This window comes from Calliopsis andreniformis, chromosome 4 (assembly GCF_051401765.1).
Source record: "Calliopsis andreniformis isolate RMS-2024a chromosome 4, iyCalAndr_principal, whole genome shotgun sequence".
Lineage (NCBI taxonomy): Eukaryota > Metazoa > Arthropoda > Insecta > Hymenoptera > Andrenidae > Calliopsis > Calliopsis andreniformis.
The window spans coordinates 5,060,003-5,073,943 of NC_135065.1; the positions used below are offsets into that span (position 1 = coordinate 5,060,003).

The following is a 13,941-nucleotide window of genomic DNA, read 5'->3' on the forward strand; positions in this document are numbered from 1 at the left end:
TTCCTGTAATAAAAGGAGAGCTTCTACCAAGATGTAGAGTTCGTAGCAAGAAAATATTGTACCTATAACACTCTTTTTTCAAGCATTCTTTAAATAAATATCAATTTTTACTGGTTGATCATCATAACATCCAGTCATTAATCCTTTGATTACTATTAGTATTCTTAATTTATATAATCCTCTTACAATTATACAGTACCTAAAAACCAAAATGGCTCTCTGCAGGGCTTTGTTAAAAATACTTCTACCCAATTTAGCTTTTCATGTGTAATCACATTTTCCACGGTATTTTCAAATGACTTACAAAAAAATAATACGGTACTAAGAGAAATGAATCTTGGATTGCATTATATTTTTTTAAAACAAGCTAATTTTTTTCTCTAAAATGTACCAGGATATAAGAAAAATATCATCACTGGGCATTATAGGATTAAATAACAATAGGGTTCGAAGAATACATATGAATAAGGTATGAAATTATACATTTTACAATTGTGATAATTAAAAAATTGAGGATGTTATAATATTGTATATAAGGAGCAAAAACCAAAGAAATTGTGGCAATCTTAATTCGAAAATGCTTTCAACTTTCAGGTGAAATTATGTTAGAGATAAATAGAATCAAGAAACAATAAACGAACAGTGTTGTTAAGTAACAATGAACAATAATGAGCAATAATTAAACGAAGTATGACTTTGGCTATTTCCTCCGATTCAGTCTTTTCCTAAAATATAAGAAATGCACTGATGACAAGTATTTATAAGATTTTCCTTGCTGGTTCACGCATTACTAATACTTATAGGTCATTGACTTGGTGACACATTCAAGTGTCATGAACCCTTAGACTATTTGCATACTGAATCATGACTTTGACCCCCCGCGAAAGTTTGTTTCTTTAACGAAAAATTATTATCAAGGCGTTTGTTTAATTATTTGATATTTGCTGATGTCATCAAATAGTAGCACATGGTGGTACTGAACCAAATGTGTAGTATTTACTCGCTATGAGCTCATCAACATCTCTATTGTTTTAATTTTCTTCCTTGGAATTACAGTTAATTTTTTTCTGATTCACCATTCAGAAAGGTTTTTCCTTTCCTTGTTCAAAGATCTTTCTTCTACAATTAAAAGATTGTGTACTAAAAAATAGTACAATATGAACAATACAATTCAAAATATAATTCTTAATGTTCAAAAAAGGGAGATCTTTATAAAAAGGTTGTTAGTTTGTTCTACTGCTGGAGTTTAATTCAATGCTTTTAGCACTATTCTATTGAATCAAATCATTAGTATCTAACTGAACATTTTCTAACCGACCATCTGTATTTACGATAATCTACTTCGTCGTAGAATTCCGATAAAATCGCTGTGCCTTCCTATCTCTCAAGGTTGCAAAGCTACTTCTAGATTCTAGAAGATTTAACTCCTTCATTTTAAGTACTCACAAATACACTTTCAAATTCTACAGATACTAGGTTTTTGGTTCTTAAAGCAGTTATTTAGATTTGTGAGTATATATTAAATTAATTCATATGTCTATTTGTTGCAGGGTTATTTCTGCAAGAGGTATTTCGACTCATCGATAATGTATATTAATCTACAAATATTCTAGGTGTGAAGAAAATTGCAACTGCGGAGCTCACAGTTGCACCTAAGCATCTGGGTCGATTTGTTGCCGCAAAAGAGACTGCTTACAAGTTGTCTCATTTTTCACACTTCGAGCATAAAAGGCTAAGCACTGAGTTTCCTCATTTTCAGTTCTTATTGCAAGAAACGAGTTGCCCTAACGGTAATTGCTATATGGCAGCTGTACTGTCTTTGTTGTTAAGCTACTTTCTTGTGGAAAGATTAAGGAACATCGTTTAAGAGATACGTATGATGGAAAAGACATTTGATAAAGATATATTTGCGCAAAAATGATTACTTTTATTTAGTTATTTTTGTGGAGTAAGGACATCTTAAATCGTGTAGTTCTTTAAACGAATGAAGATTTGAAATAAATCGATTTTATTTTATTTTTTTTTAAAATAATGAATTAAAATTTTCGTATTTGAAAAAAATTTTGCTGTATATTCAGAACTAAATTCAAGAAGGTTGTATCAATCTGAAACTATTTCTATTTGTTTACGTGAATGAATAATATCAACAATTTTAATTCTATATTATGTCGAATATACTTTATTGAATTTATATACATATAAATATACATATAAATTCAATATATTAAGAAAATCTAATAATTATGAGATATCTATACTAATGTATATGTACCTATATTTATCTTTCATTTTAATGCATTATCTCTGCTTTAACAAAATTCCATATAAAGGCTGCTATATATTTCAAATTTTGCTTTTATGAATTTTTTCTAATATTGATAGAAGTTAGTAATACAAAGGCATGATCAACTAGTTAATTATAAATACTTCTTCATTTACTTTTTATTAAAACATATTTGCTTTCTGCACCATTTCAAAAAATGCAAAGCAAAATTTATTTTATTCCATTGTGTAAGCAAGTAACTGGTATATAATTATTATCCTTTGCATTAATACACAGCATAACAAAACTTATATGGTTTCTTTAACTTTCATTAAGGATTTCTTATTCTTAAATAATGCACTATAAAAAAAAATTATTTTGTAGCTTTAACAAATGTCTTTTCCTTTAATTTTATCATATAATGCTTGTTTAAGCATATTAATCTTAAATATTATATCAAACTGAAAACCAAATTAGCATTCTGTTTACTTGCTTCAGTCAATCTAATAAGTATAAAAAGCACACTTATTGTTGATGAAAATATACAATATGGTTTCTCTTGTGAAGATTCATTTCTGATATTTCATTCATAGCTTAATATCTAAATTTTTTCGATTACAATATCAACTAATGAAACATTCATAAACAGAAAACTAAATAATAAACTAAATTAAAAGTTATGAAATATTACTCACCACTTAATACTCTTTTTGATGATGTTGCTAACAATTCTTTGAGATTTCCTAGTAGGTAAGGCAAGTGCATCATTATTTTTCTTCTTCCTGGTTCTTTTTTCTCGAAGAATTTCTTTTTCATGTTGATCGTCATTAATAGGAGTTTCTTCCTCTTCTCGAGCTAAATCTTCAGCTTTAGCAGAATTTTGAACCCATTCTGCAACATGATCTTGGACCTTCTGATCGGTCGATAATGCAGATTCTGCTTTCAATTCTTCTTCGTTAATAATTTCGCTAACTGTTGTAGGAGGTCCTACTATTCCAATTTCCATATGCTCTACTATCTCTACAGATTGCTTTGTTTCAGAATCTCTTCTCAACTTTATAGTTTCAACTTCCACAGGAACATTTGTTTCATCACTAATAACTTCTTTCGGAACATTTTCTTCACTTGATTCTCCATCTGTTTTCTCCTTGATCTCTTCAATACTGTTATCACTTTCTTTCTCCGCAGTGTTAGACTCCTTTGCAGACTGATGAACATTATTAAAACTGAGATCTTCATGTACCACTTTCAATATTTTATTTAATGTTACTTCTTCTTCTGAAACTTTGGATTCAGAATGAGTTTCCTTACTTTTTACAGGTGAATTATCCGTTTGTTTAGGTTTTTCTGTTTTGTTACTAATTTCCTTAGTATTAGCATTTGATGTTGCATCTATTTTTGTACAAGTCCCAGAATCTTGTACTTCTTCTGGTGTATTGTTTTCAGTTTTCTTTGAATCTTCAGGACTTATAACGTTTTCTTCATCCTTTTTAAAGGTATCGATTACCTCAATATCGTTTTCACAAGAATTTGTTTCCATTTTATTATCATCAGAAATATCTATTACTTCCTTTTCAACCTTTTCTTCTTCATTCGTAGACATAGTTGAATCGTTTAATACTTCTTTTGCTTCTACTGTATTTTTTGCTTTACTTTCTGCCATCTTGTATTAACTTTACTCAGATATTCCTTCGCAATACTTTAACATCTGTAAGCATTCTCAAAACTGAACAATTCGGTACGTACTTGGAACCTAAGTCTCTCATGTTACCATGCGAGTATCCACCAACATACTTCATATGTTGAAATTAAGCACACTTTATTGTAAGAGGATTCATTATTCATTTGTATGCTTCATTCTCGTCCTGTAAAAGAAATAAAATATATTAGAATTGCACAAATTGTCTTATAATACAGATACAACTTTTATCGACAGACAGTCGGTATAGGAGAGCGCGCGGAACTACTTATCTATCATTTTAAGGTTAGGATTATTTTATATTACAGAAAATAGTATAGTACAAGTACATACGAAGAATCTTATGATACATGTTCGTCTAAAATGTCAATACTGTACAATCTTCCTCGTTAAAATGAATTTCACAAACTTTATGACATCACTTGTCAAACAAAGATAACGTAAAAATTTACGATATTAAATCCTACGCACCGGCTATACTACATTACAATACATTCAAAAATCTACTATAAATAAGCAACAATCTCAAACAATATAATCTTCTGCGTAAATGATGTCCCAACATCTGTGTCACCATTTCTACTTGCAGAAATGCCTCCCGGCATAAATACAGAGAACAAACAAAGAAATGACATTAAAATATTCTACTTGAAGCCGGAAAGACTTTAAAGAATAAATACATATAGTATTCATTACGCTCCCTCACTCGCCGTACATGTCCGACAAAAGGTTAGCCAAACTGCGTTCTATATCTTTCAAATTACCTTCGACACTGTTTCTCCACTTTCACTTCGCAACACAGCATCAACTGCACTCACGACCAATTCGTGACATTTGTTCAGCCCGTACGTTACTTAATAACACTACTAAACCGTAACATTATCGGCCGACACGTTCATAACCTCACTTATTCACCCTTTGACAATTCGATCGCGACAGCGCAGCGAGGCAGCGTGAGTACGAGATCGTAACGGTGAATGGCAACGTGAACCGCAGGTAACCAACATTCAAGTGAAAAAATGGTTACGAAGGCACGTAAAATACTGCGCACTAGAAAAGTTTCGAAAATCGCAGGGACGTGTCAATCAACTCTGTTGACTCTCTTTCTCTCTCCCCCCTTTGTCACTACTCCTCGCAGACAGCACTCTCAGTTTTGCATTGCGACCGAGGGTGACGGAAACGATCCGACGAAAACAGCGTGCTCGGTGCGGTTGAAAGAACTTTTCACGGTGCCGAGGTGAAACGAGAACACGACCCCGTGGTGCGTAAGGCTAGTGACCTCTACCACTTTCGAGTGTGCAACGTCCGTGTGCGTGCGTGTGTGCGCCACTGTGCGTCGCGTAATACGGCACATCGACGTGCTCACTGCGATTTACCCACTGCCGTGTCCATCGTGCACGTCCGCCGCACGAACGCCCCACGTAAACGTATTTTCAGTGCGCGAAGAACGCGGCGAGGTCGGCTGGGGCCAGTCGTTGCGCGCACCGACGCGTCCCTGCCGCATTATGTACCATTTCGTGCAGGCTGCATCTTCGCGGATTTTTTTCCCTCGACCAATCAAACGCGTTCTCACGCCTCTTTGACAGCGACGCCTTTCGCCTACTATCGGCACGACGGTTAATCGGCGAGGAACTCGGGCTTTGAGCCGCGACGCGGGTCGCGCGAGGGGAAACGTCGCAAAAGACCGAGGACGAGGGAAAAATTCTGCGTGCTCGCGGCACACTGGCACTCGGACTATTTTTTGTTTGCGGCCAAGCCGCGCGCGCGTGTTCAAGACAAGATGGCCGACGCGAGGTGCAACGGTTATTCTCGGCACTGGCATTTTTTCACATCGTGTTCGTCGTATTACTTTCGCGATTGGGCTTCTTGATTGCGTGTACGCAATGATGAATAGACGCGGCTCCTGTTTTAGATACTGGTCGTTTGTTTTATGATGAAAGTGAATGTAACCTGGGGGGACCAATAATCGGTGGGTTAGTAATGGCTTTGGTAGTGGCGCGAATTTTAAATGGCGGCTCATGCGTTTACAGAGATATTTGTATTTTGTGAGTAAATTCTTGGAAATAAAGTACTCTTTTTTTCTGTGTCTGTTGTATATATCTTTGATTGATTTTGTAGTATTTTGTACTTATATGTTTCTTTTTTTTCGGATATAAGTAAAAAGTAAGAATTTTTGTATAAATATTATGTAAAAATACAGAAAATACTAATATCTATTACAACAGTGTATTCATTTTATCCTTACATAAGTATTTAAGTAAGGAATATATTATTGATTAAATTTTATGAATTACTGTTGGCATTGTAAATAACAGTGAATTTGAAAAAATATAATTATAATTTTAATTTATATTATTAAAAAGAATGTTTTTATAGTAGTTAACGCAAACGAATTTTCATCCACTTGTGTTTAAATATATTTTTTTAATATCTTAATCTAAAGTAAATAAATGAACTAACAGATTTATTTCACATACCAAAAGATTGAAATTTATGTGTTAATTTAGCAGTAGATATCTTTTTTGTAGTTATAAAGATAAATTTGCATATAATGAAAATGAACTTTTGGTTAATAATAAATATTCAAATAATACAATTTGTACACAAAACTTACACATTTGTCAAACAACAAAAACAATTGAAGGTACAAATATGTTAAAAAATATCAAGTATAAACTTAAAAAATATACTACGTAATTTGTTCATTTCTTATTAAGCATCTCTTGTTTTTGAAAAAGAAGAATATTGCATCATAAAGTCTAATTGCTTAATGTCCCAAAAATATCCTTTATATTAAAAAATATACTTAAAAACGAATTCTTCTCATATTTAAATAAAATAAGTTACAATGCTGAATAATGAATGATACATTTACTGCAAAAGATTTATCTTTTCAATATTGTGGATGGTTTAAAAAAAAGGGTACCACGTTGTGTTGGTCTCATATATTTACAGATTATTCATGATTTATAATCAATAATGTCGTATAATATATATCAACAAAATAATGTTTTAGTCATTCTTATGTAGCTAATAAAATCTAAAGGCTAAACAGTCAAGGTTGAAAAATTGGCTTTTCTCAATACCGCCAAGATATCCGTTCGCGGCATTTCCTCTCATTTTTTTCCCTTCGTGTTTGCTACCTAACAATAAATAAACAAACAAGTACAAATCTATACACGTTCCACGTGCATCACGTGGGTAGTGAGGGTAGTGATGATAATTAATATTTTGAACCGCGATCGCAGTGAACACGATGTCGAGCAGTCTCTTTTCAGTCTCTATTCTAAATGCTTCTTAAGAATAAACGGTCCAATGAAAGCGTCCAAGGATGTTCTTCCATGATAAAAAATGAGGATCTTCCTCTAATTGCACAGTGAAAGTTCAAGAAACTTCTTTCTCACAGCTATACGAAGAAGTTACCACAACTTAAGGGAGAAGTTCTCCCCCCTAAAAACACAGTACAACTTTTCTTTCTATTTTCATTTCCAAAACCAGAGTGCTAAGTCTTCAGAAAAAACTAATATCTTCACATCAAGTTAAAATCTATTTCACAGGTTAATGTAACATATACATAGCACTCCTTTTAAGTAAAATTTAACGGGGAATAAATAGGAACAAAATATCTTTTTCCTAGAGAATAACATAGGTACATATACAGTGATATCAAAAGGTTCCAGTACCTTTTCTCTTAGAAGTTTAAATACATTTTATCGTGACCAGAAGTGAATATTCAAGGAATGAAGAAACAGAATTCTACCGAAAACGTATCAGGTGAAATAAGTCTGTCCACAGAGAACTCTCTTCAATAATGCTAATTTTTTCATCCTCCTAGACTCTAGGACAGAGAGTTCAGGTGACTAAACCAAACTAGAGTCTAGGTGCACTCTGCCAAGCAGCATTTCACGAACTTGTCAAGAGTGTTACGCTCGCATCATGCTGAATTATTTAACACGCTCGTCCAACTTCGTGCGACATGGGATGTTTTTCTCCTGTGACATAGGATATTTTCCTCATACATAAATCATGGGAAGTAGGAATAGCACGGCTGGTAATAATGGTACACGGCAACCTGTTAACTGCAAATCGGGAACGTATTATCGACATCGAATGCGTCATCTAGTTTGGTTACGCGGTGTTAATAGTATACAATTCCGTTATGAAATCTTGCCTATCCCCGTACAAAATGTCGGAGAGCCCTCCTACATTTTCTTTTCACTCTGTCGCAGCCGAGTACATATATAATTCGAGTTCCCTTTGACAACGATTCCACTTTCTCGGTGTTTGCCATGACGATTGCGAACAAAATACGTATACGATGATATTTGAAAGAAAAATGCGTTGGTTAAGACAATATTCTCTTATTACACGCTCCTCGTTATAGACTCGTTGAGCCTATTATTTTGTGGAACTACTTTTGCATTTTCCTTCGATTTCACGCTTGATAAGTTAAACACAACTCGCCAACGCGTTCATCGATCTGTGAGGCGCGTATCTTAAGGTGGGTCTACACCAGAGCTCGCGAACATGATGGAAATTAAATTTCCTAGAAATAGTCTGTTCGCGTATCTGTTCGAATACTGTGCTTGGTATTCGTGAAAAAATTGAGTAAGGGGGATAGAAAGTTGGCGAACTGTCTGCTAACATTGTTTACGAACAGTGTTCGCGAACTGTTCGCTGGTGTAGATCCAGTTTTACACTCTGATAAATTCGTTGGTAACAAGTTGCGAGATTGTAGCGAGGATATCTGCGGCTGTGAGGCAAACCGACCTATATCACATTTCCAAAAAATTCTAGTTGAGGCCATAATTGAGAGCCATAGTATATAATTTATGGTTTCAGGGAGAAGCAAAGGTACTAGAAGAACTTTTTAATTGAAAAATTCAAAGTTCAAGAAAACACAAGTGCATGAGACAGTATTGAAGTTGAAAATTTTAAACAACAATATTTTTATAACAAAAACATGTGACTTAGGTCATTCTACCTTAGAACTTCAGATATGACAGAATTATTCAGCACAAAGGAATTTTTCTTTTGGAAAATTTCGCTTACAGTTTTGATATAATAAAAATGAGCACATCAGTTGACGTTAGGAACGCGCCACTCTCTATGAGCTCATCGTTAATAAACTATGAGCTCGTAGCATGGAAACATGTATAGAAGTAAATACAGTATAGAAAGTCTGTTCCATTTTAATCGATTTTCGTTAATACTAAAGAAAGGGAACAATATCTACATATTTAGTAAATGTATATTTTGTGTCGCGTAGTTAAGCTTTGTATGTACTTTCTACGAGAAAATATACATTATTTATTGAACAGTTTTCATTCGCAAACGATTGACAGTCACCGAGAAACATTTCTGGAGGGTCCTTTTTCTTGCGTACATAGGCGCACAGTTTGGCACACCTCATTATAGGGTACAGCCTCGTGTCCTATGTATACATTATTACGTAAAATATTTTCTCTACCTAAAAGATTTACCTATACGCTTTTTTCCGTGTCTTTCATTCCTTTTTATATCCGAAATATCTTCTCGTTCCCTTTTACCTATCGAATAGCACCTGTTTCAAATTGTCCATGAAAACTGTTTCAACGCCTCAGTTTTGCTTGTCGGAGTCGAGTTTACAAATATAAATCAAATGAATAAACAATAGACATACAGATGTTATTTTCTTTTCAAGAAAATAGATTATTTTTAATAACAAATTTAATGTCACAGGTACCAACGGTTTTTATGAAACACGCTCTTTGAATTGCTACAACATAACATGCCTTTCTTTTGTAATAAATAAAATTTAACTTGTTTCTGTATTTGTTAAACTTATTGTTGTCTGAACTATTTGTGTTTATAGGCATTTTATTATTATGAATGATAAGAAATTGTGGTAGAAATGAATCTCAAACCGTAATATTAAATAATAATTACTTAGAAAGTAACGTTTATGATATGTTTTTATTTAATTATTTGACCAATCTTTTCAGGACTTTATTTTGATAAAAGCAAAATTGGTTGTACACGCTATTTCTGTTAAATTCATTTAACTTATTTTATTTAAATTTGTGAAACATTAAATTAAGTATTTGACAAATAATTTTTTTAATTATCTAAATAATGAAACATATCATTTTCTCTTTACAACTATCACTTTTTATGAATCGCCAGTTCTTTGGACGATCAATTATGTAATATAAAGTCTATGCTTTTTACGTCATGTACTATTGATATTCAATAGTTTCTGACTATACGTAATTAATCTTCATATCCTTCATGGATATTTAATATACGTTTAAAAAATTACAATCGAGAATATTTTAACGAAACGAGATACAAGCTTAAACCTGAACGGATGTAGACTATAAGAAATTGATTTGACCTAATTACTCGTGGCTATATTAAGTTCCTCGTGACCAGCGATACGAAAGAGTTGTCTATCCGTTTCGAGACATGGTGGTTTAAAAAATAACGTTTCGATAAATTACTCTATAGCAATTTTTGGTACAGCTTTTTTGCGCAGACTAATATGAAAATATTTTTCATAAGTTCTCTTAATTTGTGTAAACCTGTAGCAAAAGCTTTTGCTTCAGTAATTTTAGAGGCAGCTTGCCTCTAATATCAACTTCTTTTGTTGATCCATGCAAATGTCACGACGATTTACAGATTGCACTTTACCGCGTGTAAACTCGACTTAGACGCAGGATATAAATATTTGTTTATACCTCATTGATGTCTAGCTCAATGAAATTGTCAGTTGTGTTTGCGATCGCCGTGACGATCCATGTGAAACGATCAAATTAAATGTTATTGCACGTTTCCTCGCTTACACGCATTACATTCCTTATTACGCTCGCTTTGTACGACAAATTAATTATTTATAGAACGAAACGATTATAACAATGTTTAAATAACAGTAATATCTAAGTCAATAGGTGAAACAACGTTTGAAAAACAGAAAAACAGTAAACCTAAATTTAAAAATTCCTTCAGATAAGAACAATCAACGTGAATCATTCAGAACACTGTATTATTCATAACAAAATTCATTTTCTGCTCTCTGTTCGAACGGCATGACATATTTTGCAAGTAACTATCAAAGATTTTCAAATGCAAATAACTCAAAAATTTATGCAAATCTGTCTTTTGTATGAGGTTGGTTAGCGAAATGAAAAATGCTTGCTGTATTTCCTGAGAATGTCAACAAAATCTAGAAATCATACATGGTAATTTTATATATACCTTTACTATTATTATTTTGTATCTGACTTTGTGTGGGAAGGCAGACTCCTATTCAGACAAATAAATAATATTTTTTAAATTGAGACATACAAACAATTTAAATGTAAATAAAAGGAGGCAGACGCTTAGTTCCCTCTAAAATAAAGGGTATGTTGATTAATTAAATCTTTAACTTCGAATGCAAAAAGAAAGAGTTCGACGAATAGTCCCAGCCCTAGTTTTGCCAATAATTAATCCTTATGAGAATAGAATTAATCGATTAATAGATAGTGTCGTAATCAGAAAATGCTCAATGCAAATAATATAATATTGACGAACAGTTGAAGCAGAACTAATTGCACGATAGATAAACAAAGTTAAACGATAAAGATTCTTCAATTGGGCTCGTAACATTTGAGTGATATACATACATATAAGTGAAGACTCGTGTAAACGAACAGAAATCGTTTGTAACACAAGGATTTCACTGTGTCCCGAAGATAACGCATGCCTCTATGCGGTTCGGCTACAGACACGTATCGTACAGCTGCATCAGAGTTCTATGGAATTACATCCGTTTATGATACATTGCACTTCGCACAGCACGATAATCACGCGAGTCTTACAGCAGGCTCTTGATTCATGCTCCCTATCTCTATCAGAATCTTAACGTTCTATCTCTTCTGCGGCTAAATAGCATCAGCTACTCGCTACGTTCGATCGATCTACTTTTCCTAAAGAAACGTGTGAACTGGACGCCATCTTGGACGCTTTAAAGTAGGATTTCCTGTACAGGGTGTTCGATAACAGGTGTCACGAAATTTTAAAGGACAAGTGTAGAAGCCAACATAAGTCGAAAATTAAGAATAATGATATTACGTTGAAGATTTAATCTACCGACTTCGTTGAGCTTGACTGAGTTAATGCACGTCGAAGGTAAAATAAGTTCACAGGTCAGACACACTTTACGTACATTTTATGTTCGAGTAGTTTTAACAATTAATGACTGGCAATGAAAAAATAAGCCTCAAACGCAAAATTGTTATTCTTCATTTTAATCTTACTTGAACTTGTAGAATCAACGCTTAAAATTTTTGATACTTGTTATCGAACACTGAGACTGATATTGCGATTTAACGCAAGATCCAAATGGACACGTTTTTCAATATATGTGTCATATACTGCATTTGAGAAGTCCCACTTTTAAACACATCAAGCCTTGTCCAGTCGCTCACAAGTTTCAAAATTTTGTCCACCTTTTGCAAGGAACATGATACAGTTCATTTTTATACGAACTTAAAAAGTTTATTCTTCGTCTCGTCACGGCGTTCGCGTATTGCACCGTTCTCCTAGGGGATACTCTTCCTAACCAGATATCAAGAATGATAGTTGATTTAGGAATTTTTAACACTTTACTTGCCCGATACTCGTTTAAGAGAAAACAGAAGACTTTTGTCCAATGATAGAATGAAATGAGTTTTAAACAATTGTATAACAGAGAGTCATAAAATTATTGGCATTGGATTAAAACTTTTTCTCAACTTTGTCTTAGTGTTTCGATAAATTTTAATTCTTTGCGTTTTGGTAAGGGCAAGAAGGATTATTTTAATCTCCTTAAGATGTTGCAATTCTTATCTTTTGCATTATTTCTTGTTACCAAAAATAGAACAATTAAAGGCTCGAAAATCGGCCAACTTCATTTTTCAGTGAAATGGACTTTTTCTGAAGATTTGAAGGTATTTTAGTAATCAGTGGTTTCTTGTTAATACCTACTGCAAAATTTTAAAAAATGGAGGTGACCAGTTTTCACATCGAGTTCATCAATTAAGATTGCAAACGAGTGATCTGGAGACAAAGTATTTCTCAATCCCAATAATTTTGACTCTATTCCCCCACAGACCATCCACCAAAATTGGTTACGTAAAACCTCTCAAACTAGACCAGTCATCTCCGAACCGAACTCTAAGAGTACGTATCCACTTGAAAGTAAAACTATTGCGAGTTGCTCTCGAGAGCACTCTCTGATAGTGTATTCATCTCGAACAGTTACTCCCAGTTACACTAAACACGCAGCGTCTGATAGTAAGTACACTATCTGAGAGTATACTCGAGACCAACTCACAAAAGTTTTACTCTCAAGCGGACACGTACCCTAACAATAAGTCAGCCTTGAAACAAAAGTTCCGACCAGGTCGTATGAGAGTCTTGTTAAAGCTAAACCCAGGTGAGGTCTCTCTGTCCAAAAGGATCGCAAAGGAACTCCATCGAGGAAAATCGCGATTGTATGAAAACTATCAGACGTGGAAGAGACCTGTCTGCTTCTAGACCAGGGTTTCTCAACCTTTTTTGGCTTGTGGCTCTCCTTCAAATATTGGATATCCCTATGAACCTACTTTCCTTTCTTCTTTTCTTATCCTTATTTTTTCTTATTCCCATTTTTCCTATCCATATTTTCCCTTATCCCCATTTTTTCCCTATTCCCATCTTCCTTTTCTTCACGTGACCCAGAAAATTCAGTGCAGGGGCTCCTAGAGTCATAGAGTCTCTGTTGAGAAACCTTGCTCTAGACCCACGGCAGAGGTCCTCTGCATCGGAAATGACGAGTGCGCGATGGCTTTGCAGAAGGTGGCCGCGGTGAACGTAGAGAAGCCGTGCGGCAAAGATGATCAAAGCGAAGGGCCCTGACGAAGAGAATCACAGTGAATACGTCGGATCGGACGCGCTCAAAGAGTCGCTGGAATCCTATCCCGCGTCGGTGCTCCTC

The 13,941-nt window shown here is 34.1% G+C and overlaps 1 protein-coding gene across 1 annotated transcript in view; it reads right to left on the reverse strand.

Moving 5' to 3' along the window:
• The window catches only part of LOC143177984 (uncharacterized), a 59,947-nt gene extending 54,291 nt beyond the window's left edge, over positions 1-5,656 (reverse strand). The window contains exons 1-2 of the mRNA XM_076376354.1: positions 4,727-5,656; positions 2,959-4,128 (exon numbers count right to left, since the gene is read on the reverse strand). Coding sequence (XP_076232469.1) covers positions 2,959-3,926 — 968 coding nt within the window. The 5' untranslated portion in view covers positions 3,927-4,128; positions 4,727-5,656. The remainder of the gene's footprint in view (positions 1-2,958; positions 4,129-4,726) is intronic.
• Between the last annotated feature and the right edge of the window lie 8,285 nt (positions 5,657-13,941).